Source organism: Meleagris gallopavo, chromosome 1, assembly GCF_905368555.1.
Source record: "Meleagris gallopavo chromosome 1, MGAL_WU_HG_1.1, whole genome shotgun sequence".
In the NCBI taxonomy this organism is placed as follows: Eukaryota; Metazoa; Chordata; class Aves; order Galliformes; family Phasianidae; genus Meleagris; species Meleagris gallopavo.
Genome location: NC_139404.1, coordinates 22,462,878 through 22,487,279, shown reverse-complemented (window position 1 = coordinate 22,487,279; position 24,402 = coordinate 22,462,878). Strand labels below are relative to the sequence as shown.

Below are 24,402 nucleotides of genomic sequence, written 5' to 3'. Positions count from 1 at the left end.
CAAGAAATAATGAGTGCAAGTCGTATGAACTGTGCTTATCAGAGCAGCAGTGCATTGGTTAAAAACCTAAGTAAGGACTCTGAAAATCAGTCGACTAATCTAGCTCTGGGTGTTTTATAACAGTGTTTTGTCTTGTCCTTGTGACTTCAATAACGTGTAACATTTCAGATGACTTGAAATTTTCTGTGGTAAACGCTTTACCCTTGCTAAACTCTTTTCCCAATCCCTCTGAATCATTAGCAAAGCAGGGATGGGGAGAAGTTGTGCTGCTGTGTTGTTGTTAAACAGAAACAGAGATCCAAAAGCTACAAGAAGTTTGGGAAGTCCTAGTGCCCTGGTAGACATGCCAACACCACAGGACTGCTGGGTCACCTCCCAAACTCAGTAGCCCATCCTGCCTGAGATCCATCAAGGCAAAAGCCAGAGAGTTGCAGAGGCCAGCACCACTGGCCATGATCTGTGCAGAATCCTCAGGCTGCTGTGGGACTTCCCTAGAGGTGTTCTTCCAGAGGTTTTCCTAGCTGCGCTGCTCCAAATGTGATTGCAACCCGACCCAGCACATCTCCCTCCTGTTTGCCTTGGCCTGAGCACCTCTATTTCTATTTCTATTTCTACTTGGCTGCTACCACTCAGCCCAGGAGACTGGAGAAGAAAATCCCCACTATCTTGTGTAGCAAAACCATCTGACATCCTTGGGCTTCTTGAGGAAATGGAGAAACAGGAAGGCCAACCGATGTGCAAGTTAGAAAATTATAGCCAGCATTGAAGAACAATATATGGGAAAACAAATGGAAAAATGGAGCAGATAGCACAATGAAAATGTTAAAGGCTTACTTTTACCACTTCCACAGAGCAAGACTAATGTCTGATTGTATAATTCTGTTTCAGAGATTTTATGCTTTCACAGATTATGTACTTTCAAATGGACAAGAGAGGAGAGAATGTAGTCTCCCAGGACATTTGGCCACATTTCTTCTGTTCCACTTTCAATTTTATTTATCTCAAGAGATTTTTAAAAATAAGAAAAAAGAAAGAAAAAAAAGCTCTTCTGACATACTCAACTCATTTCTTTGTTTCAGGAAAGCCAGATCCTGTGACCCTAGAACTAGTCACAGAGTACCTGAGGTCCTTCCTTTTGCTTTCATAAATTCTGCTCAACGGGCAAAACTAAATTTCTGTTTTTCCATTTTTCTCTCCCTCTCCTCATTAGCTTTTCAGTCCCTTTGCAACCACATAGCTTGATATTTTTTTTTCCTCTTAAACAGCTATTGCTGTTTTTTGATTGCATGCCATTTGCCAGGTAGATGTATGCTTGTGTTCCAATAGTTCTTATCTGTAGGAAAATTGGGGCAGGGAGTCAAATGCCAAGGTAAAGAAGAAGAATGTGAAAGTGAAGTCTGTCTCACGCACCTCCATCTCAGAAAGTGGGATCTTATCTGTCATAGAGAGCTGGCATGAAAACAAATCCCATAATGAAAAACTGAGCGATAAGTGACAAACTTTGGAGCCTGATATGAACGAACAGCTTAAGAGCCTTTACACCAAGGCAGTGATAATAGAAACCAAACTTTGTATTCTACTGCTTCTTCGGAAAGCAAAGCCCTCAAAGCCCTGAGATAGGCAGTGAGAAACAAAGCCTTCATTTCTTGCTGGGGCACAGGACCATCTTACACACCTAGCTTCCCATTTAAGCATTTGTCACAAGGAGAGAGACAAAAATGTTGTGTATTTCAAGACTATAGCAAAAGATGTCCAAATACAGTAATACAAGTAGCGTTACATAGAGATGCTTTAACAATCTTGACAATTTTTTCTCTTCTCTTTCTTGCTAAGTTTACATCTGTAGACACAAAAATCAATGTGAAACACAAATCCCATTCAGGTACAGCTCATCAGACTGCAAAGATGACATGACAAAGAAACATGGGTTTTTCAGATTTATTTCTCAACCAATTTTGCGCATACCATACAATTATCTTCCTATAATATGCAAAGAGAGCTGAAATCTAGCCTTCATACAAAAGCTGAGTGATACATTTAAGTCTACATTAAAAAAATAAAAAGCATCACTGCATGGGGAAACAAATATATTCTGATAGAAAATTTTCCAAAAATAGCGTTTCTTGAAGATAACACACTGTCATTCCAGGGTTATCTAAGATTTAAAAAAAAAAAAAGTTCCAATTTTCTTTGCATATTGCATTTTCTAGGCAGAGAAGCAAGGTGTATATATACATACAGCCTTAGCTCCATGGTTTTGTATTTGTGGGGTAAAGGAGGGCAACAGAATTCTTAAGTTGAGATCCTGGTGTCACCCTGTATTGAACTGGAAGAAACCCACAGATAAAAGTTTAACCTTAGTTGAGGCCTTTAATTGACCTGTTGGACAGAGGAGGCAGCAGAGAGCAGAACGTTCATTCCAGACTCCATGCTTACCATAGATGCACGTGCAAGCCATGTAACAGATAACCTGTAACAGCAGTGGGAGGGGACGCAGAAAAATGGAGCCAGGGTCTCATCCAATATTTAGAACATGCATAGCAATGTAACATAATTCAAATTTGACAGCAAGAAGGCATTCACTGACTCAGTACAAAAAGCACAAAAAGCCCTCCTCTTTGACCTTCATTCTTTCTTCCCCCTTTGGCTCCTTTCAGCCTCCTCTTTGTTGCCATTGCTACTTCATTACATATGCAAAAAGCAAATCCAAATCTTGAGTAGCAAGACCTGGAGATCAAAACTTCAGCTATACTCACAGTAGCTTTTCCTACCAGACAGAGCAACCTCTGGACTTCCCTTCAGGACTGTGTTAGTAGTACTGTGTTGCTCAGCAGATAAAAGGCTGTGCGTTTATCAGCAAAGTGCATTTGTGAGAAAAGTTGATAAGAGACAGATTCCAAAATCAGCGTTCAACTTTAGAGGAGAGTTCCAGATAGCTGCACAAGTACCACTGCAACTGGTAGATCTGGCTTCACTGTGAACTAGTGGAAAGTTTAACCCATGCCTGCACTGCAAGGTGGTGCAGAAATCCCTGAGCTAAAACTACAGAAGCAGTCCTGAACTAGAAGGGAATGGCTGCTGTTTTGCCAGAGAGAAGTTGAACTGAGGCTAAAGCTCAGAGCTGTCACAGCTGCACTGCTGCTAGAGCTGGACCAGCGTGGCTGAGCAGCACAGCACTTAGCACCACATGAGCTGGTGCAAACCCTCATCTCTCTGAAGTGGCAGTGAATTGAGTAGTATGGACAGGCACCCAAAGCAACAATTCAAAAGCATGATAGAGAAAGGACAAAAGTTAACTCAAATAGTAGCGATTTAAACCTCTAAGCCTGCTGCATTTCAAAGCTGCTTGTACTAGACAGTCAATTCCCTTTGTAACAGTTCTTAACTTGGACAAGGCACACGGTGTAAGTCGAAAGAGTAAACATGTCATTTAGAGCAACCAGTGAGCACATTAACTGTAGCACATTTAAGAATACCCTTCCGAGCGGCAGAGCTAAGTGCTCATGTGCTCTCCTAATAACAGAAAGCAGCATGCAATAGCTATTTGAACATTCTGCAGCCAGGAAAGGGCATGGGAGGGAAGGTAGTTTTAAACACACTACCTCTACCTATGAATTCAAGTATACATTCATAAGAGAAAGATTTAACAAATAATAAGATCTAGGTTTCAAATGTTAACAGCTGACCACCTTCAATATTGAATAGGCTTTTAGTTGCTGGTAGCAAAGAATATCTAAACTATTTCATGTTGTTATTGTGAAAACGTTCCCACTTACCGTTAAAGGGAACAGGATAAGGGTTACATTTTAAGTATAACTTCTGTCTCTGCTAAATGGTTTATGGTAAATGAAAAATAAAATCAAACAATAAACGGAATTAATTTCCATTCATTCAGCCTTTTCCTTCACAAAAGTCAGTAGTGGATTTTCCTTTCAGCTGCGTTTTATCTTAGTAATAACTCCATCCTATACACTTAGGAGATGAATTCAATTTAAAAATACGAGTTATTTAGAAAACATTTAAGTAAATATCTGGTAGGTGCTGAAACATGGGTGTAAAAGTACTGGAAAGAAAATAACGTAACTCATGAACCCGAGTATCTGCAGTTTCTACAACAAAGTCAGGTGATTGATTCTACAGAAGGCACCATTTAGGTGTGAAATACCAGATCCTGTTTTTAACTGGTCCCAGTTGAGAATCTTCAAGCTGTATGCATGGGAAAACAAACAGTGCCAAAACCAGATTCAATCCATCGCTTCCAGTTACTGTCTGATAACGTTATGAGTATTGTATGTAATGCCTTCTGCCTTAACACGCTCCAGTATTGGTCCATAAATCTTCTTCGTCAGTGGTATAACCATGCCTTTGGTATTTATTTCACCTGAAATTAAGGAGAAAGAATGAAAAAACGCATTAAGTGTTAAAGTTATTGCGTGTCCAGGTGCCAGCAGGGAGGTGGGGGCTGCCCTGTGCCAGACACAGCCTGTTTTGGCCACAGGGCATAGCTGGGCCCAGCAGCCAAAGTGGTGGTGCCTCTGCAAAAGTAGATTTAAGAAAGGGTTCAAGTGTTGCATAGCAGCAGAGAGTGAGGAACAAAGTACGAGAAAGAAACTCTGAACACAATGGAGGGAAGAGAATGACCATGACATAGAAGAGAAGGTGCTGAGAGAGTCCTGTACAGCCTGCAGGGAACCCACAGTGTAGCAAGGGGAAATTCTGAAGAGGAAGAAGCAACAGGGACACGCTTACAGACTGACTGCAACCCCTAGCTCCGCATTCTCCTGCAATGCTAAGGGCCAGGGGAAAAAGTTGAGGCATGGAGACATGAGAGGAAATGTGTTGAAGAAAGGGGGAAGGCCTCATTTTACTTTGGATCTCACTAGCCAAAGCTATTTTCATCAGTAACGAATTAATTTTCTCCAAATCCAGCATGTTTTACTTGTGATGGTAACTAGTAAACAATCCGTGTTCATCTCTACTTGTGAGCTTTCCTCACTGTATTTTCTCCTCCAGCCCTTTTGAGATGCAAGTCTGTCAGCTAGCCAAGTTCAACATACAAATGCAAATGTCACTTTGCAATTATATAGATATTCTTTTTTAGGGAGTGGTGTTATGTTCTCATATAGCACAGTGTGATACACACAGCTTCAATTTGATTCACAGAGCTATGAAACTGGCTAGGTAAAAAGCATCTGAACTTAAGAAAAAAAAAAAACACACCAAAAAAACACAAAACAAGAAGGAAAAAAGAACAAAAAAGAACAACCCCCAACAATATTTCATGCTTACATGATCATAACTAGGCAATGTGTATGTTTATATGCACACAGAATATGTCCAGTATTATGCCCTAACCTCAAATCTGATCAGTCTGGAAAATAACAGTGGAAGTCGCTGTTTGTTCAGCATAAGTATATCTTAACCTGTTTCACTGTGACATAGTTTCCAAAGGTCAACAATTGTAATTTATAATACCAAAGGTCCCTCTATACCAATGAAACACTTAAGATTAAAATGAACAAAATCTTTACAAATTCAGAAGTAAATTAAGAACTGTCATTAAATGATCCAAGCACGCAGATTAAATATTCCTGTAAGGAGACAAGAGAAGTTTGATCAATTAGAAATAACAATAATACAGATGTATACTTCAAGAACACCACATATTTTCTACAGGCAGGTAAAACAGAGGTTGAAATACAATTACCAAAGGCTGACCTGTCACTTACCATCTAGAACCATCTTAGCAGCAATAGCCGTCGGGTATCCTACAGTTTTGGCCATGGCAGAATATCCATTGTTATCACCATAGACAACCAGATCAATAAATTTGTCTTCCAAATGGCCAGAAGGATGCCTGAGACCTATTTCATTTCTCATAACAATCATATCTCTCTCCCCAGTGCCTAACAGAAAAGCACATGAAGTATTCATTAATTACTTGCATTCCAGTTCTAACAAGATGAGGCTTCTGACAAGCAAGGCATTATGTATACACACCTCTTACTTTGGGGAAGTAATTTACACTTCAGATAGGGGCTATAAAAGATAGAAGATACAGATGAGATGAAAAATTAACAGGGAAAGAAAACAATAGTGGATGGAGCAGGGAACATTATGAGACATTAAAAAACTTAAACAAACTAATGAAATTAAGGCTGTAAGAGATATTGACTTGTCCCAGTGACAGCCACGAAAGACAGCAGGACTTCTCACATACCAAAAGGCAGCTTTGTCTCCATGTGCTTTGCAAGAGCCCCCACAATGGAATCTGCTGCTGGAACTGGTTCATCTCCCAGTAATCCTAGCCTGGTAGAAGAGAGATAAACTGATACAACTGCACATCAACAACTTAGTTTCAGTTTTGTGATTTCCAGGTTACTCAACATTTATCAGTTTAATTGCCTCAACGTGGACCAGAACTGGTAAAATTGCCAACTTTTTTTTTCTTAAAAAAAGAAAAAAAAATTAAAATTACTGAAACATCTTACCATTCCACAGCCTCCAGCTGACTTTTGTCTCTATCCAGCTTATTAAATACAGCTTCTTTAAGCACAGAGTACTCAGCAGGAGACTGAATTTCAACCAGTTTGCACATGAGCTCTTTCTGTATTAAAAGAAAATTAAAAAGCTCCTGAAGGTCTGACATCTGTTCCCACTGCTTTTCAGTCAAGGTTTCGAGAACCTAAGCTCAGTTAACATCCACTACTTCTGAGAAGACAGACTGCACAAACAGGAAAAGTAAGAAGTAAGACAGTTTGAGATTTTTAATCACAGCACATGAGAATACGTATTGTTTTTCCCCAAAAACTTTCTGCACCCACCGTTCAGCTGCCTCACGCTACTTATCCCTTTATTGTCTTACCCCTCCTCCAGCACTGAATAAACATAGAAATATGCATAAACAAGGAATGGTTGGAGGACTTTCAGGTGAAAGGAAAGCAGCCTTCAGGCAGTCAGTATGTCAGGAATGTAAGGATTTCTCTCAGCTGGACTAGACTGTCCCTTTACAAAAGAAAGGGCACAGACAAGTGAGATGAACAAGCCTATCACAATCATGGGAGTATTACCAAAAAGCTTTCTGAATTTTTTTTTTTTTCCATATCTGAAGAACATTTTGTGTTATCAAGATGTTAGTTATTGCTTGCTTCGTTCACAGCAAGATGGATAGTAGAAGGAGCTCCAAACAAGCAAGAATTGTACAGCCTGTTGACAAGCTCATGTTATCTACAAGCAAACTACAAATGTAAGGCAGGTAAAAAAAGAAGTACTAAGATGTAATAATATTGCTGAGACAAGGTTTGCAGTGAGACTAAGGAGTTGCTATTTAATTTTACAGATTCCATGATACTGCGTCCTTATTCACTGAGGCTAGAAGGGCTGGAAGCTATAGCAATTTTTGCACATAAAACTTGTGTATGTTAAACCTAAAAATGAAAGAGGACAAAAACCATCTCGACAAATAAAAACCACTCCTTGCCCATTTTGAGATAATGACTGACAGGACACACTGCTGAAACAGCAGCATAAAAGCTCTCTGGAGTCTGGGAAGATGAGCAGCACTCCATGGTAGTCAGAGTCAACCATGAGTCAGCCTCTTCACCTTTTTCATTCTTTGGTTTTGAGAATATTGAAGGAGTTATTTACTGAAAATAATAACATCTTCAGAAAAATCCTGTGCTCTTCTCAGACCATAATGTAGCATAAGCATACAAGATTGCCATTGTAAAGGACACTCAAATCTAGAAATAAAGAAATGGTTAGTCAAACAGAGAAAAGAAGACAAAAATCAGAGAAACTCACCCAAGTTAGAAGTGGTGTGGTTGAGTTTAGTAAAGGAGAAGGATCTGGGTTAATTAACCCTAACTTTACAAAGCCTCCCATAGTTTTAGAGTATCCCTGCAATAAAAGAATAATGTGTTAAAAACAATAATCACTTGAAACTGAGATACTTCGTCTTAGCTTTAAAGCAGTGGTGGACACAATCATGACTGTGCTGTTATTCCCACAGGAAAACAGTTATAACAACATGATTCCAATGGGGTTACAGTGGTAGATGAATACATGGGTCTCCACCTCTCATTCTATTTTTTCTACACCCTCTTTAATGATTTATTGTTATTCTGTTATCAGTATTTTGGTGGTAAGTAGAACTGGTTCAGGAGATTAAAGGGCCAAGCTGGCCAGAACCAGACCAAATTCAAGTGCATCATTAGACAGGGCAGATCAGCCACCTGGGCCCTAAACAAACTACAGAACAGACAGCCGAAATCTGAATTTGGCTCACCTCAGTTTTACACTTGTATAATTGTAATGATATCAAATAAACTAGTTCTTAAGGGAAGAACCCTCTGTATCTTTTCTTCAGGAACATTAGAGAGACAACAAAGACAGGACTGGAATGATATCTAAAAGGAACTGCAAAGGACAATAGTTTGAACAATAAAATAAATCAACCATTTCCTGCTCATCTTTGTTTGTTTCTCGTTAATGGTAACAAGGACAACTCCCACAGAGCCACTGCATACCTAAAAACAGTTACATGCAAGTGACTAAAACCATGATCAAAAAACAGACTTCTGGAAATAAAGCTCCCCTAGAGAGGCTAATTATAATGAAGAGCTCCCTCCAACAGCACAAGGTTATTAGCTCAGATGGCCTTGCAGTTAGATCCTTCTGTGACACTTCTTTATAAATTGACTCCATTAGCCACCTGAACTCAGCCTATGAATGGCACTGAGGAGACGACAGCCTCTGCACTGAATGGATCACTTCTGCTGCACTGCATGACTGAGCAGTGTACGAGAAGGGCCAGGACATGGCCAGGTACACACTGGCATGGAAATACTGCGCAGGTGGGGCTCCTCCACACAGCTCTGACATCACCCAACTCTGAAGGCATGGGTCTCCTTTGGTGATTAGGAAAGGAACATTAACCACAGAAACATCATTATCAGCTGTGCTGCAAGAAAAAATTCTTTATGCCACTCCGACGTGGTTTTGTTGTCGTTGTTATTTCCCCTCTTGTTCTAACTCTTATACAAAAGAGGAACATTTTACCAGGCACCAAACAGAAGAGTAGATACTGTCATATTAAGACTTCATTATGAGACAGATGCCTGCCACATATTTTTAGCTTCTGAACAAGAGATCATATCTAGACTGACAAAAAGAAACCTACTGCCATTTGTAACCCTTGAACCTCCACATCAGTCTTCCGTCCTCCTCTCTTAAGCAAACTTTTTCCCCCTCACAGAAATAAAGAAAGAAAAAAAATTCTGGTGTACTGCAACACAGGGAAAATACGCATTACATTTCTCATGCCATGTACAAAAGAAAGGAACTTAAACCTCAACAAAAACCTTAATTCAAAAAGGTAGATATATATCCATAAGCTTTCTTCAAGTTTTCATTAAGGGTTTAGATTTCCTTTTAGTGTATGCTGACCAATAACATAAAGAAATCAGAAAGAAAAAACCCTCTAATATTCTGAGTAACAAGTTAAAGCTGTTGTAATTCAAGATTTCTAGTTACTTAATGAACATATTCTTCATGCAAAACTGTGATTTTCTGTGTTACATTTTTCATAGGAATAATTATATGTTCCATTCTGTATCAACTTGTAGAGGTTAATCAATTCTTAAAAATACATACTAACAACATGCATCATAAAACTGATTTTTTACAAATCTTCTATCAATCCAACGCTAACTACAAAGCCACAGAAAAAAAAAAGAAATACTGATGCAGACTATGCAAGCTAACTGACTGGGTAAAGTTACTCTTCTGGTATGCAGCCACAAACACCTGTTAAATAAACAAAGTAAAACTATGCTTTCAATTATTTCTCAGCTGAGACAAAGAGAATACATAAATAGCAAGTGCAGAACTAAAATGGGCCTTTTAAATACAGTTTTATTGAAATGACAGCACTCATCTCCTCAGAAAAAATAACAACAATAAAATGATCAAAACTTACTTTGTATCTTAAGGTGCCCCTTAACAAAGTGTGAGCTGTCTGAATTCCATATGGCTCAGCATATTTTGTACTGTCTCTGTTAGGAAAACCTTCCAAATTTAATCCTGGATAAAAATCCATTGCAGTAACAGAATCAAGCAACGCTCCTCCCGCTGGAATATTGATAACCTGAGTTTTATGAAAGAACAGCAGTATTACTCAACAGAGAAAATGAAGTGTGCTCCAAGTAAGAACATTATGCTTAGTGTTTCTGGCACAAAGAAAGGCTCAAACTAAACAAAGCAGCTGCAGAAGCCATTTAAGTATATTCTGTGATGGAGGAGCATGTACTGTGTCAGCTGTTACTAATCAAAGGACAAGAACAACGCACATCCTGCTAACACAATACAAGTGCAGCAGGAATTACTAGAATAAGGTTGCAGGCTCCCATTGCACTTCCATTAGTGCAATCTTCATGGACATGAACTCATTTTGTTGCTTCAAAACAAAGGGGCAAGGTTTCCTTCTAGAAGAAAGCCTAAAGCAACCAAGCCTTCATCAATACTGTAAGATCTTACTGTCTGTTAAACAAGACGCCTGTGCAGAATAATCCTGCACAACAGTCAAAGACAGCTAAAGATTTAAATGGCAAAGAGGAAAAATTGTGCAACTTACTGGCAAGCTCATACAGTGCTCTTCCAGTGAACCATTCACATGGATGCAATGTGTTTTAAATTAAGAAGCATTTTCACATTCTCTAAAAGACCCTTTAATTTGATCTGCTGCTGCTTTTTGACAAAGATCCAATGAACAAGTCCTGAATTTTTACTTTTTCTTACTACAGTAACATCATGACAACACACCTCAGACGATTTCTCAGTTTTGCTGATAGAAAAATTTGCTGATAGCCAAATTTTAAGGCAGTTACACAAGATGTCTCCTAGATGTTTGAAGAGCCCTGATCAGTAAATGAGCAAGCAGGAGTGATCAAATACGAATGGAAAGCAGAAAGGTGATAATGGCTTGCAACAGCTTTCCACAAACCACGGTATTTCTATAAAACAGATGTAATAACACTGTGCAAGTGCAGAATTAAGCTGTTTGGTTTGCAAAAGCAATTAGATGGAAAAGCAAATAGGATGCACGTTCATTTTTGTTTGAAAGAGAGAGACACCAGGCAATTAGGTGGCAAAAGCACTTCATGGAAGCTGAACTCAGAACATGAACCTCAAGCCAGTGCCTTAATCATTAGCATACACTTCTTTGGCATTCTATATATTAGGAATTAAAAGCTGGCAGCAGACAGGCACCATTATACTCAGAACACAGGATTAATTGACACATTGCAACTCAGGCAACTGTCAGTCACTTAAGAATAAACACAGAACAAATCCCAATTCCCTGCTGAGCCTCGTGTCATCTTCTTTGTCTTTAAATGGAAACAAAAGGATTACTTCACCTCTCCATTTTTTAAATACGTAGCAGACTGAACGGTATTCAGCAAGACTCCTTGAGGGCTCCAACTGAACTTGTATCTCAGAGGATTATCAGAGTGCTCTGGAGCTGGCAGGCCACCACAGAAAGAAGTGTAGGATACAACCTGTTAGATTTGTCCACAGGTGAGAAACAAGGAACAGATGACAGACATGGGATGGAAACAGTACAGAGCAACCCTGCAGAATCCCCCAAAGTTCTTAAACTCTGAAGTTTGAACATTGAAGTTATTTCCCAACCAGGCCAAATTACAAGATTTGCAGCGGAGGGGAAATCAGAAGAACTTCACTAAGCAACAGCAACAATCTTTCTCATTGCACTGCCAATGAAATAGCAAAAACACCTGAGGCAAAGGCATCTTAAGTGATGGACTCTCACAAATTGGATAAGTTGACACCAAATTCCAAGCATCTGAAAAAACTAAGGTGTAACGGAGTTCCATTACACACTGGTGGTACGCCCCAAAGTAGGCTGGTGTTAAAGGAACAGCTTTACTAATAAAACCCTGGCAGAAGCATACGCAATCTGCCAACCTTACCGTAGCACCAACTTCCTTTGCCTTGTCAATGCATTCCATTGCCAACATATGGTCAAGACCAGGATCCAAGCCCATTTCACTGATAACTGTGATGCCAGCAGCCTCTACGCTAGAAGTAGCAGAAATTGACAATGTCAGAACATTGACTGTGCAGGCCTTTTGTTCACGAAATCTGTCCAAGGGAGACCCAGAAAACTTTCCCCAAACTCTTCTCTGTTCTCTGTCTGAGGTTCATGGGGAAAAAACAGAAGCAGATATTAAAATCCAAAGGGTGCAACTGCCTTAGAAATCATGATAGCCTTGTTTTCTTTTATTTTAATGTAACATCTAGAGTAGGCATGTCCAACCTACAGGTCACGTACAGCCCTGCCCCACTCACTCTGCAGCTGCTTCCTGCCTTGTGCCATCACGGCGGTGGCATTGAGCAGCCAAACCTAGGCAGGCTCTCATTGCTCACAGTCACCAAACACAGGCCCTGTCTGGACTGAAACCAGGACATGGGGAGGGCACAACGCAGTGCAAAATTTCATCAAAAATCTTTGACAGACATCTTGAGAATTCACAAAGGACTGCAACCACTTCCACTGAATCAGACTCATCGTTAGTTTCACAAAAATAAGGTCACAATATCCCATTAGTTTTATGTTCTTGTTGCTCTTTTTTATGTTTTAATAAAAAAATAAAATAAATTTTGTTGCTTATATATTTTAACTACATTTTAGATTTTATACACATCCCAAGACAATTCCTCTTCACTTAATGCAGCCTAGACAAGCCGAAAGATTGGACGCACATGATTTAAGAGGATGATATAAAAAGATATCCCTAAAAGCCACTTTGTATGCCATGCTCTCCTGGACAGTACTATAACACAGGAAGGCAGTAATGCAAAAGACACAATAGGGATAGTCACAATAGCCCTAATCTAATAGCTTCCACAGAGAGATAGAAATGGAAAGGTCTTCTTTCCTAAGTTTTAAGCACCCAGGTTTTCTGTGGTGGTAGTTTTGCAAAAAGCAAGAGAAAAACCAAAACAGTTGCCTATTTCCCAGAGTAACTCAGTTATCACCACTAGCTGAGGTGATTTATTTAAAAACAAATGGAAAAAAAAAAAAAAAAAAAAAACAACTTTGTGTTTCAATAAATGAGAAGGGAGCGTTTTTGTGGTTTGGGTTTTTGTTTGTTTGTTGGGGTGGGAGAGGAAGGTGTTGGTATTTTTAGGCAAGAGAAACATGACCTCTTGGTATCACAGCAAGAGGGGGAGGAGAGGTGCACAAACTTCTCACGTTTCTACCACGCTGGTTCTCTACACACCTAGCTTTCTGTTTTATCATTTACAGAAACACTGCACAATGGATTCCCATCCCGCTTGAATTGACTCTTGAGTTCTGTGACTCAGAGAAGCTCTATGCCAAAAACAACTTTCCCTCATATAGTAGAACAAAAGAAACATTGTAATAGTCAGAACTGTCACCAATTTAATACAATAAGCCAAGAATGATTTTTTGTAAGGGGAAGATGAATGGTAGCAATCAAGCTTGTGTCACTGGTGGAACAGGACAGTCCAGCTCCTCCTTCAAAACAGGTTTGAGGGGAGAGGGCAAGGCAGAATGACATGAAATAAAATGAGACATGCAGAACTACATATTCCAGTGTTCAGAGCAGTAGCCTGACCAGACCAGGGCATGCACTCTCCACTGTGTTCTGTTACAGTCTCCATGTGCAACTCTGAGGAAAATTACTTAGTCCTCTTTTGTAGGAAGGGAAGAAATGTAGAAAAACAGTAATTCACAATAAGGGCTGCACATATAACTCACTGCAAACTTTTCAGATATTGTCAGAAGCTATGCCAGAGAGATGCCCATACCTACCTCTCCTGGAGTTCTTTCATGGCTGGTGTTAAGTAGCTGGCTGTTACCAAGTTCACTTTGTTGTTGATACATTTCTTAGCAACCAAAGGATGTACTGAATAAGGCAGCAAACTACAAATTGAAAGATAATTATGCAAATCAAAATCCAATCCAGTGATAAAACTGGAAGACTTTAACACTTTTTCTGTGCCTACAAAAAAAGTTCAAGTAAATGGAGAAGTCATCCCTGCTTTGCTCTCACTAGTTCCACACCCGTACAAGTAAAATGTTACCCTATCAGAGAAACACTGTTGTATGACTCAGAATAGCATGCAAAATAATATGGAATTAATTCTTCAGACAGTTTTTTTCTGTCATTTTTCTCCTAATAAACAACAAACAACCAAAAAGACCTCTTTTTAAGACCTTCTAAATAGACAAGCTGAATAAGATTCATAACATCTTGCTGAGCCACTACTCAAGAAGGCAGTGGTCAGTTGTAACCATTTACATACTGGAATATAATCCCAGTTCCGATGCATTGAAATAATAATAAATATTACTTATATACATTTATTATTGCCACTTACATTCTATCCAAAGGTCTAATACTGAGGGCATTCACACAAGGTCCTTTATGCAATTGCCATGCTGACTTAGGTCACTGAAGTAGGAGAAAGGAGCAGCATGACTTCAGGTTGAGCTCACCCTATTTTACCCAGAATTCTGACCTGATCACAAGGTCGTGTTTCTTCACCAAAGAGGACAGCTTTTCCTCATCCTTTATAATATCCATATGAACTGAAGTAACATTGCTGTATTTTTTCGTCAGCTGTTCCAGTTGTTCCTTCATCACAGAAGCTGTTTTAAAAATAAAACACCAAGTTTCTCAAAGATGAAAACAAGTCCAAAGCATACCCGTGTATAACTGTGTTTTATATATGCCACCCTCTCTCCAAACAGAAGCTGCTGCACGGATGCTTTCTTTTCACTAAGAGTTGAAGAGAAAATAGGCAAATAGGCATAAAGTACCTGCAGAGCAGTAATTTTTTTTATTTTTTTTTTTAATCAATTGACAGAGTCAAGCCATGGCAGCTACAACTCAAGAACAAGAACCTAAAAATACTCTCAGAAATAAAGAGTTGTCCTATAACCAATTATCACAACTGTGGATATACTTACAAGTAACTAAAATTTAAGCTGATGCTTTCCACCTACCAGCAGGTCAATACAAATTATTCACATAAAACCAGAGTGTCATCATCCTTTTTTGTTACTGATGAAGTAGGTAGGACATCTCCAAACCAGTACTGGTCTAGCTGACTGGGATAGTGGTACTTTTGGCTGGGCTGTTGTTATGTTTGCTTGGCTGCAGAACTGTTTTTTGGTCTTGATTTTATTTTTTCCAACACCACACATGGTAAGATTATTATTTTAGTCTAAATGAGTCACCTTCTCCTATACAAATAGAACCATCTGAAATTCTGGTGACATCCACAGAGTGTTAGTGTTACAATCAAACAGGTACTTTTTTTTGCACTTGCTTTGAGTTTCCACTCATAGAAAAGCAATGTCTAGTTCATCTCAGTTTAATGGGATATTGTATTGGGCTAACTCTAGAGGGAAAACTGCAGTGGAAAAATTATGCATCCCAAACTGACTTTATATTAGTAACAACCTGCTGAAAATCAAACGTTTTCAATGAGAGTAACAACTTATCTTGATGCCTAACCCATTTTAAGTCACTACACAGCACACGTTTTCTTCTGGTTTTAAAAACAGTCACTTCTCTAACTCAGCCAAATAGATGCAGAGTCTGAAGTATTCAAATGGTTCTCACCGGCAGTAGCAATTCCCACAAATGTACAGATTATTTCACCAAAAAACAAGAAGCTGACTAGAAATCCAGAAGCAGAGAAATTCCAAAGAGGAAAACGTGCTTTTTATCACGCGGGCTTAAGTGAAAGAGGAAAACCTTCCCTAATTCTAAGGTCTTGAGAGACACATAAGTCTCCAAACAGCTAAGTAAGAGACTTAGCAGACAAACACATCACACACCTAGAAAAGCCCACCCTATCTGCCATTCCACACAGCCAGATAAATCTGCACGAAGGAGTATTTCAAAACCATTTCAGTATGTTATAACAAAATTCTTATTCATAGCTGAAACCAGCTTAACAGCTTTAAAAAAAAAGGCATTTCACATCATTCACCATTTCTAACATTATGAAAACATTAAGCTTTTGCATAGGCAAGATATGACTAAAAGGCCCATATTCAGTCTGCCTAGTTCCAATATCTACCCATGGCTTAGCCCTACAAACCCTCCATGCACTGATATTATCAATAAAAGAGGGAAATCCAGTCTCCAACTTAGTCTGTTCTTTTCCTTTAATCTTACTTGCACTGCCATCAGCACTTACCATTATAAGGAAAGTAAAACTAAAAAAAATGATCCAGGTTAAAAGCAGCCAGATATTTGCCATATCTGACTTAAAACGAATTGGTTCCCTGCCCTGGCTTGCCATGCAGCCAGCAGAAGGAAGGCAATGGGAACACAGCCAGGAGAAAAGAGTGGGCAATGAAGGCAGCAGGTGGGGCAGAGGCTTACAGAGAATTAAAAGCATCTGTGACTCTAAGTTGGGGCCTTATTTCCTTATGTTCTTTCCAAAATCAAAGAGAAGTAAATATTGTCAGAGAATAATTCTACCTATTCTGTTAATCAACATGTGCTGAGGAAACAACACTAAGCAAAGCAGTCTATAAATTCAAAACAAAAAAAAAGAATGTTCATTACATGAACGTTTTCTAATTAAAGATTTCATTCAAGACATCAATCACTTGCATTTAAAGAGGTCTAGCCTAATAGTAGGAAACCAAATGTGGCACTCGAGGTAATTTTACACTTTCTTCATCTACCCGCCTGCTGTCAAATATCAGAAAAGTAATGTCTTTGTCTCTCTTTCCTTCCAAGCTTTTTTTTTTTTTTTTTTTTTCCAGTAGTACTGTAGAAACTGCCCAGGTAAGAGGAATTGCTATGTTTGCACAGTGCTTGGGAAAACAGATCCTCCAGTTCACTTGGTTTCCCTTACTGCTACTGTATTGTAGGGACTTGATGCAGCTTCCCTGCTGGTAAAGGAAAGGATGCTGCACACTGCTGTAATCCTTTCCTGTTTGCCACTTCAGGAAGTACTAATAACAAGCAAACAGCTTTCCTAGAGTACACCTCTTCTTCCTGGTAAGTCTTTATCCAGAGGTTAAAAGTTTTATGGTGACTACTGCAAAGGGTAACAAAAGGGCAACAACACCAATCATGAGCCTAAAGCAGCTTGGAAGGAAAAATATTTATTTCTAATTTCTCTATAGTTTACGTATGCAAACAATAAACTTTTCACAGATATGTATCATTTTCAAACAAACTATATGAACTCAAAAGTTACAAAACCCTTTTCTGTAATGCATAATAGCAAAGGTTTTATAAATTCTCAGATTCATTCATTATTTATGAGAAAGAAAGCCAAACCAGTTGGTTGGACTAAATCCATATAATATGTAGAAGACAATTTTTAAGTGGAAAACAAGAGAAGTCTTACATACCAATGGTGATGTCGACATCAGAATCTCTAGTGAGATACTCAAGTACAGGGCCAGAAACATAGCCAGAGCCAAGTACTAAAACCCTCTTCTTATTACCCATGCTCAGTGACTGGGCGTACTCCCTAGGAGGTATTAAAGGCAGAATTAAAAACCACTCAGAAGAAAGAAATGGTATGCTGTTAGAACTAACAGAATAAGCACGTTTAGTAAGTCTACAAACTAAGAGCTCTATTCAGACCAAGTCACTTTCCTGGCTAGCTATCCCAAGACTGGTCAATCGCTGCCTAGTACAGCTACCATTCTTCTACAATGTAACTTCCAGTTTCTTTCCTCTTTTACAACCAAAATCAAATCCATCAATGTCTCCTCTGCTTCTCCAGTTGCTATTGGGTGCTCAACAGATTTTTCCAGTCTGTCACACAGAGCTGTCAGAAAGGGATCCCAGTCTTCGCCTTGATTATTTTACAACATTATTTTACAAATGCTGAAGGACCTTAATTTCCACTGGTGAAAGCATATTTTGGTTAAGTTATACTAGGTTCACATTAGTCTATCATGGGAACATACAGAGATGAAAAAAAAAAACACGTAGGAAAATACCAATTAAGGAATTATGTTTGCAGATAAGAATAGGTTTGAAAACTCTCTATATATTATTTTCCTAAATAAATTTAAGTAGCTCTTCTGACTTAGAGAACAAAGTGTGTTCACATTGGATTTTGCATTTCTTTTTGCCAGTCAGAACAGTGTAGGTCAGCAATTGCTTAAATATGTACTAAAAAATGTATAAATAACAGCAAATGTATAAATAACATTTTTTTATATTTATTTCCTTTTACCTCAAGTTTGCATTGAAACTAATGTAAAAATGTTTGCTTAAGGAATTTCATCACTATGCAGTTAAAAGCTATTTAGTAAATAACAGTATTTGTTAGTTAAATAACTTTTGTTTTATTCTTTGAGAAAAGGAAGCTACTTATCATCCTGTTGTTTAACATAATTAATGGGGTTATTTGAGGCTTTGTTTTTCTTATTGCACACTCTAAGAACAAATTTCAGTTCATAGTTAGGAACTTCCAAGATACAGATTTATTGGAAACTTCAGAAGTCTTTATGGAAGTTCCTCAATTTTCCCTTTATCTACCAGGAGTTTACGTAGGCATACACTGCCCTGTGGATTATGCCACAGAGAGAGCCTGACCAGTAGCTGACCAACTCTGCTTTGAGCTACTGTCCTCAGAAGAGGACCAACCTCATTTCCACTAAATAATAGTTGGCTCAGACCTCTTGGGGACTCTACGTGGCACCCATAACTCAATTTTTAGTTTAGTGATTTTTCAGTTTGAAAATGCCCAGAATAATGAAGGATGCTGTAGCAGCCTCTCAGAGCAATGCCAAAATAGCATGACAAAAACAGTGGTATTGCATGGCCTAAAGCATGGCATGAAGCACACTGGGATATCTAGGGGCACAAGGCATCAAACAGCAGTACTGAAAGACTACTCTGAGCGGACAGAGTTAAATCAATACCAAATCCACCTGTCTGAAGCACACTCCAGCCACCTGTGGGCATTTGTAAAGCCTGAATTGACCTCCAAAATTCCTGATGTTCCATTTTCTCTTCCTTTACTTTTTGGCTTTTTTTTTTTTTTAAATAGCTCCTCTCAATCATTAAATTTGAATGGAAAACACCAATATATCATCTGTTTAATCTGTATAAAGGTTATTGCACATAGTAGAACTTCCTACAAGTTTCATAGATTTATTTTTTTTTAATTTAGATTATTATTTAATCTATTCACAAAAGATGTTCCAAGCCCATCATATCCTTTCCTGTGACTAACCCATGGACTCTCCTTCTCCTACTTCCAATTCTAATAGAACAAGCTCTTCCACAACTACACTTTTTCAGGCAAAGGAAGAACTAAGAACTCGCCTCCACTGTTTATTTACAGAAAGTAGGAGTGACATGCAGAGTTTGGAACAACAGTGCTGACAAAGGGGAGATTTTAAATTTAATTTAAATTAAAGAAATCTGAATTTTGCAACCAAATTTCTTATCACACTTATTTTAAACTTTTCCAGTGTCCAGAATTAGATACCAATTCGATCAACTGTTCTGGGACGGGCATAAACATGAGCTGTCAAATGACCCACCAGGAGTGAAAAGAGAATTCCAGAAAAGAACATCTCAGATTATTGCCAGCTCTATGTCAATCTCTGAACAATTAGAAGTAATACTTAAAAAGTCCACTCTCTTAATGGGATGTGCCATTACAGCTGTGGGTGATGAATTGGTAGCAGGTATGAAGCAAATGAAAGTGAAAAGATGGAGAAAAGTTCAGTAAATCAAACTTTTCCTGCATTCTGATGGCACTCGGAAAAGTTCAGCTGATACAACCTGGCTATTCTATGCTTGACATGTTCATGATCATTCAAAGGTATAAGCAATTAGTCTAAATAGAGCCCTCAGGTACTAAACTAGACACAACATAATACTTTGTTAGACTAATAACAGAAGACATATAATTCAAAAAGGCTCTAAACAAGCACCTAAACATCACACCTTTACCTAAACATCCCCACTTTCATTTGCATTATTTCTTAAGTTTGCAAAATAAAGGGAGGGTAGTGTTAGCAGGTTTGGATTTTCTGATAACTAAGTGAGCAACACCAATGAACAACTGAACATCACATGCAACACACAGGTCTACAGAATATCAAAAATCTACCCAAAGAAAACCCTTGGGAAGTCTCCAGATTCTCAGGGTAGTTCACACAAGACCATGCAAATGATTATGGAGAAAGCCAAAAAAACAGATCCTTGCGCTGCATAAGGAATAGGAAAATTTGTTACTGAGACAGCCTCTTGAGGTGGTCTAGTATATAGCACAAGATAAAAATAAATGTAATAAACCAGAGTCTTTGGCAGGCATACAGATTATTGCTTCAGGTGAAAAAAAACACTTACATATAATTCATCATAAACAACTTCATAACCAGACTTCCCAAAGTTCCAAAGGAAGTCTGATAAGTTTGGCAGGCATGAGTCAACACACTGTCCTTTTAGTACATGCTGGTGCATGCAGTGCTTCCGGTCAGATCACTTTCAACTCCTACACAGTGCATAGAACAGCTGGCATTGACCATGAACACGAAGGCAGAAGTATCCACTTACTGTCAAATTTACCTTCTTCATAGGCAAACTCTATGTATTTGTTAATGACAGGGAGGAAGGGGAATGAAAGAGATATCCAATCTATTTATACTTGTGTTAGCTAATCCACTCAATGCTACTTCTTTCATGCTACCACTGGCACGTAACTATTGAAACAGGGTCAGGATGAAGCAGCTGCTAAAGCTGTAGCTACAGGAGTATAATGAAAAGGCAAAGAGTCTCACAGAGGCTCCTGGACACATCCACCCACTGAACAATGCTAAGCATCACGGTACTTGAGCTATACTTGAGGAAACTAGATTCAAGCTATACTAGACAGCTTCTTCAGCCATTCCTTTCAAAGAACTGCATGTCAAACCCATTTCAAAATAGCAAAGAAGAACAGAAGAATACTGGCGTATGGTTATTTTCTGCCTCTGGTAAAAAATAATAGTCTTGATCACTTCAGGAAGAGAAAAATGACACTTCAGTGTAAGTTATTAATAATCAGATGTATCTCAGGCTGCATCAAAAGAGGGGTAGCAAGCAGGAAGAGGGAGGTGATTGTCCTCCTCTGCTCTGCCCTCATGACGCCCCATTTGGAGTACTGAGTCCAGGTCTTGGGCACTCAGTGCTGGAGGGATGTGGAGCTATTGGAGTGGGTCCAGAGGAGGCCACAAAGATGATCAAAAGGCTGGAGCACTTCTGCTATGAAGAAATGTTGAGGATGTTGGACTTATTCCGTTTGGAAAAGGCTCCGAGGAAACCTCACTGTTGCCTTCCAGTACTTGAGGAGAGCTTATAAGCAGGAGGGAGACAGACTTTTTACAAGATCTGATAGTGACAGGACAAGGGCGATAGTTTTAAAACAAAAGAGGGAAAATTCAGGTTGGAAATCAGGAAGAAATTCTTTACTCAGAGGGTGATGAGGCACTGGCACTGGTTGTCCAGAGAAGTTGTGGATGCCCCATCCCTGGAGGCGTTCAAGGCCAGATTGAATGGGGCCCTGAGCAACCTGACCTGGTAAGTGGCAGGCCTGCCCTCAGCAGGAAGGCTGGAGCTAGAAGATCTTTAACATCCCTTCCAACCTAAGCCATTCTATGATTCTGTGATTTTAATGATTTAGACAGTGTGCATCAAAGAACAAGGAAATCAAGGTAGAACAACAAGGTAGAAGACAATGAGTGCAATATAGCAGCAGTCCACCAAAACACAAGATAAAAGTAAAATGTCAAAGGGGAAAGAGAATGCAGACAAGCTTATTTACAATTCTCAGCCAAACTTTAAGAAGCTATACAATACCTGCTCTCCCTCAATTTCTGGATATACTCATACTTAGCTGTCAGTGAGCCATTGGATGCAATCACTGCCTAGAAATAAATGAAACAAAGTTTGAGGAGTTTTTGTATCGGTGTTTTAAAGAAGAGGGAGACAAGCAGTCAGCCAAACTGCAAAACTTACATCTCGAACAACAGATGAGTAATGCTGGTTTTCAAGAGGTTCTGAGCCTTCTGATAACAACTGTGAAAATAAGTTTTTGCAAATCAGATTGTTTTTTCAGAGTAAAATATCAAAATATTTTAAGCAACATTTAAATGCATGCAACAATGTCAGTATCTTTTAAATCTAAAATTACCCCAGCCATGATCAGTGTCTTTTGACTTTTATGAAAATTCAAACAATGGTATTACTGTGATTGTTGAGTGCTCAAAAAACCCCTCAGTTTTCAAAACCTACTGCAGCGGGGTCCATAAACAATAATCTATCTTTCAGAGACCGTTTCCTGCCTACAGAAAGTATTATCTGCACATCCCTAAGATATCCATTAATTTTTTGTTCACATGTTGAGTTTTGAAAGTATTTCCTCAAGGATACCTCGAAAGCTTGTTTTTAAAACAAAGTCTGTTGTGTTCTACAGCAGATTTCTTTTGAATGTTTACAGGAGACCAGAAAAGCAACAAACCAGCAGGCCAAAGTCCAAGTTTTTACCTTCTTGTTGCATACATAAGATCTTACCATCTCTTCAATATATGGGAAAAGCATGTCACCGAAGTATTCTGTTGCTTCTATAGGAAGCTGTGCTGGCAGATTATCAATGGAACACATCAGAATACCGGAGCCTTCAACACTGAAAGAGAGAATACAGCTCCTCTAAACAACTTCTCTTTCATACTTGTAATATCCCATCTTTCCAAATTATTTTCAGTGATGATTTTCAATATACTGTTTCACTGTACAAAGTACAAAGGAATGCAATATGAACTGAAGGCTATCTCACCTGTCATGAATAATATGCTGATCAGCATCATACATACAAAACGGACTGTCAATTGTTGTACACTCCGTCATAAATTCTATAGATCCTCCAGTGTCTGCTGAAATGTCACATATTGCCAAAAGTCTAAAGGGATCAAACAAAAGAAAAGCATCCAAATTACAAACAAATATGTGTGGAAGAGATCACAATTAAACAAGAAAAAAAAAAAAAAAAAAGAACTATCAATGTTGTATCGATTTTAAACAAATTACTCAGTGACCTCCAAGAAACATAAATGAAACCTGAAGCCACTGTAGTCATAAAATTTCCATTTGTATCAGTAGGATCCAAATTTCAACCATAACTTTTCAAAAACCAGAAAAATCCACTCTCTGTGATGTGATGCAAACACGTCTTGCTCATCATCCACCTACCAGTTCCCCCACACTAGCCACTGGGCAATCCTATACTACAATAACTTCATCACCAGAAGAGGAAATGGAACGGGATGGCTACCTCCTCTTAGCAGACATCTGGCACTGGTGGTACATTCATGAGCCTCTGCCTCCACTCAATGTTAACTCTTAAAACCCTTTATTTGTTCAGTGTCAGGAAGAAACATGTCAACAGTGGGCAAACAGACAAAAGCCTACTCCCTTACCAGTTATACATAGCCATATCCTTACAAAAATCATGGTACTGAAGAACAGTTACAACTGAAATGAGATGTCTTACTTGTGAGGTAACTCAGGACAGCCCTCAGGTGCACCAGCAGCAGATTTAACTGGCACCAGTAGCTTCTGAGCATCTTGTCGACTTAATAAGCGAGGAGTATGTTGTTCCCAGTATATGCCATTAATTAAACAAGTTGTGTAAGGTGCAATCTGCAAAGAAAGTTACAGAAAACTGATGTTCTTATATAAATAACAGAAGAACTTGAAGCTTCCTGGTCTGGAGTATTAAATCAACAGATACACAATGGAGTGGTAACTACCAACTTTATGTGAAAAATCTTTTATAAAAGACCAGAAGGGATGCTCACATCAGTGTTAAAACGAGAAGTGTAAAGTTCTGGATGTTTATCATAATCCGCTGGATCATACATTCCATCACGCTTCCTTACAAGATGATGGTGACGACTTAACACTGTCCCATAGACTTTTCTGAGGTCTGAAGCAAAAAAAATAACAACAACAATAATTAGCTGATATACTTGGACAAAATCGGTTTGAATGTATTTAATCACATTTATTGTCGCAGCCTACCTCCAGATCGGGAAACTTCTTTCAACTCATGTGGTTCCACAAACTCACACGGCAGGGCATTGAACATTTCTTGGGCACCCTGTAAAAGTGGAATTCAGAATGAGGAAAGAATATAGAGACAGTGTAACACTGCTCACTGGGTCTAAGAAAAGAGATACAAAAATGTCAAAGGTCTGTCACAGACAATGATTTTCCTTTATAGCTGGAACCTTGTTAAATGATCTTTCTTGCCAAAATCAGGGGTGAGTCTTTTTCCCCAAATCCTAGATAACAAATCCAAAGTCCA

At 38.8% G+C, this 24,402-nt stretch overlaps 1 protein-coding gene across 6 annotated transcripts in view; it reads right to left on the bottom strand.

Annotated features, from left to right (window-relative positions):
* Nucleotides 1–1,924: 1,924 nt before the first annotated feature.
* The window catches only part of AASS (aminoadipate-semialdehyde synthase), a 27,374-nt gene continuing 4,896 nt past the window's right edge, over nt 1,925–24,402 (bottom strand). For 5 of the 6 annotated variants that reach the window (XM_085218658.1, XM_085218667.1, XM_085218681.1 and 2 more), the window contains 18 exons: nt 24,117–24,195; nt 23,894–24,021; nt 23,587–23,735; nt 22,873–22,995; nt 22,611–22,722; nt 22,056–22,115; nt 21,897–21,964; nt 17,438–17,559; nt 14,572–14,701; nt 13,862–13,972; nt 11,991–12,099; nt 11,418–11,558; nt 9,980–10,147; nt 7,804–7,899; nt 6,492–6,607; nt 6,221–6,309; nt 5,730–5,906; nt 1,925–4,381 (listed from right to left, as the gene is read on the bottom strand). In XM_085218658.1, coding sequence (XP_085074784.1) covers nt 4,263–4,381; nt 5,730–5,906; nt 6,221–6,309; nt 6,492–6,607; nt 7,804–7,899; nt 9,980–10,147; nt 11,418–11,558; nt 11,991–12,099; nt 13,862–13,972; nt 14,572–14,701; nt 17,438–17,559; nt 21,897–21,964; nt 22,056–22,115; nt 22,611–22,722; nt 22,873–22,995; nt 23,587–23,735; nt 23,894–24,021; nt 24,117–24,195 — 2,097 coding nt within the window. In that variant the 3' untranslated portion in view covers nt 1,925–4,262. The remainder of the gene's footprint in view (nt 4,382–5,729; nt 5,907–6,220; nt 6,310–6,491; nt 6,608–7,803; nt 7,900–9,979; nt 10,148–11,417; nt 11,559–11,990; nt 12,100–13,861; nt 13,973–14,571; nt 14,702–17,437; nt 17,560–21,896; nt 21,965–22,055; nt 22,116–22,610; nt 22,723–22,872; nt 22,996–23,586; nt 23,736–23,893; nt 24,022–24,116; nt 24,196–24,402) is intronic. The other variant, XM_085218690.1, reaches the window with a different exon arrangement.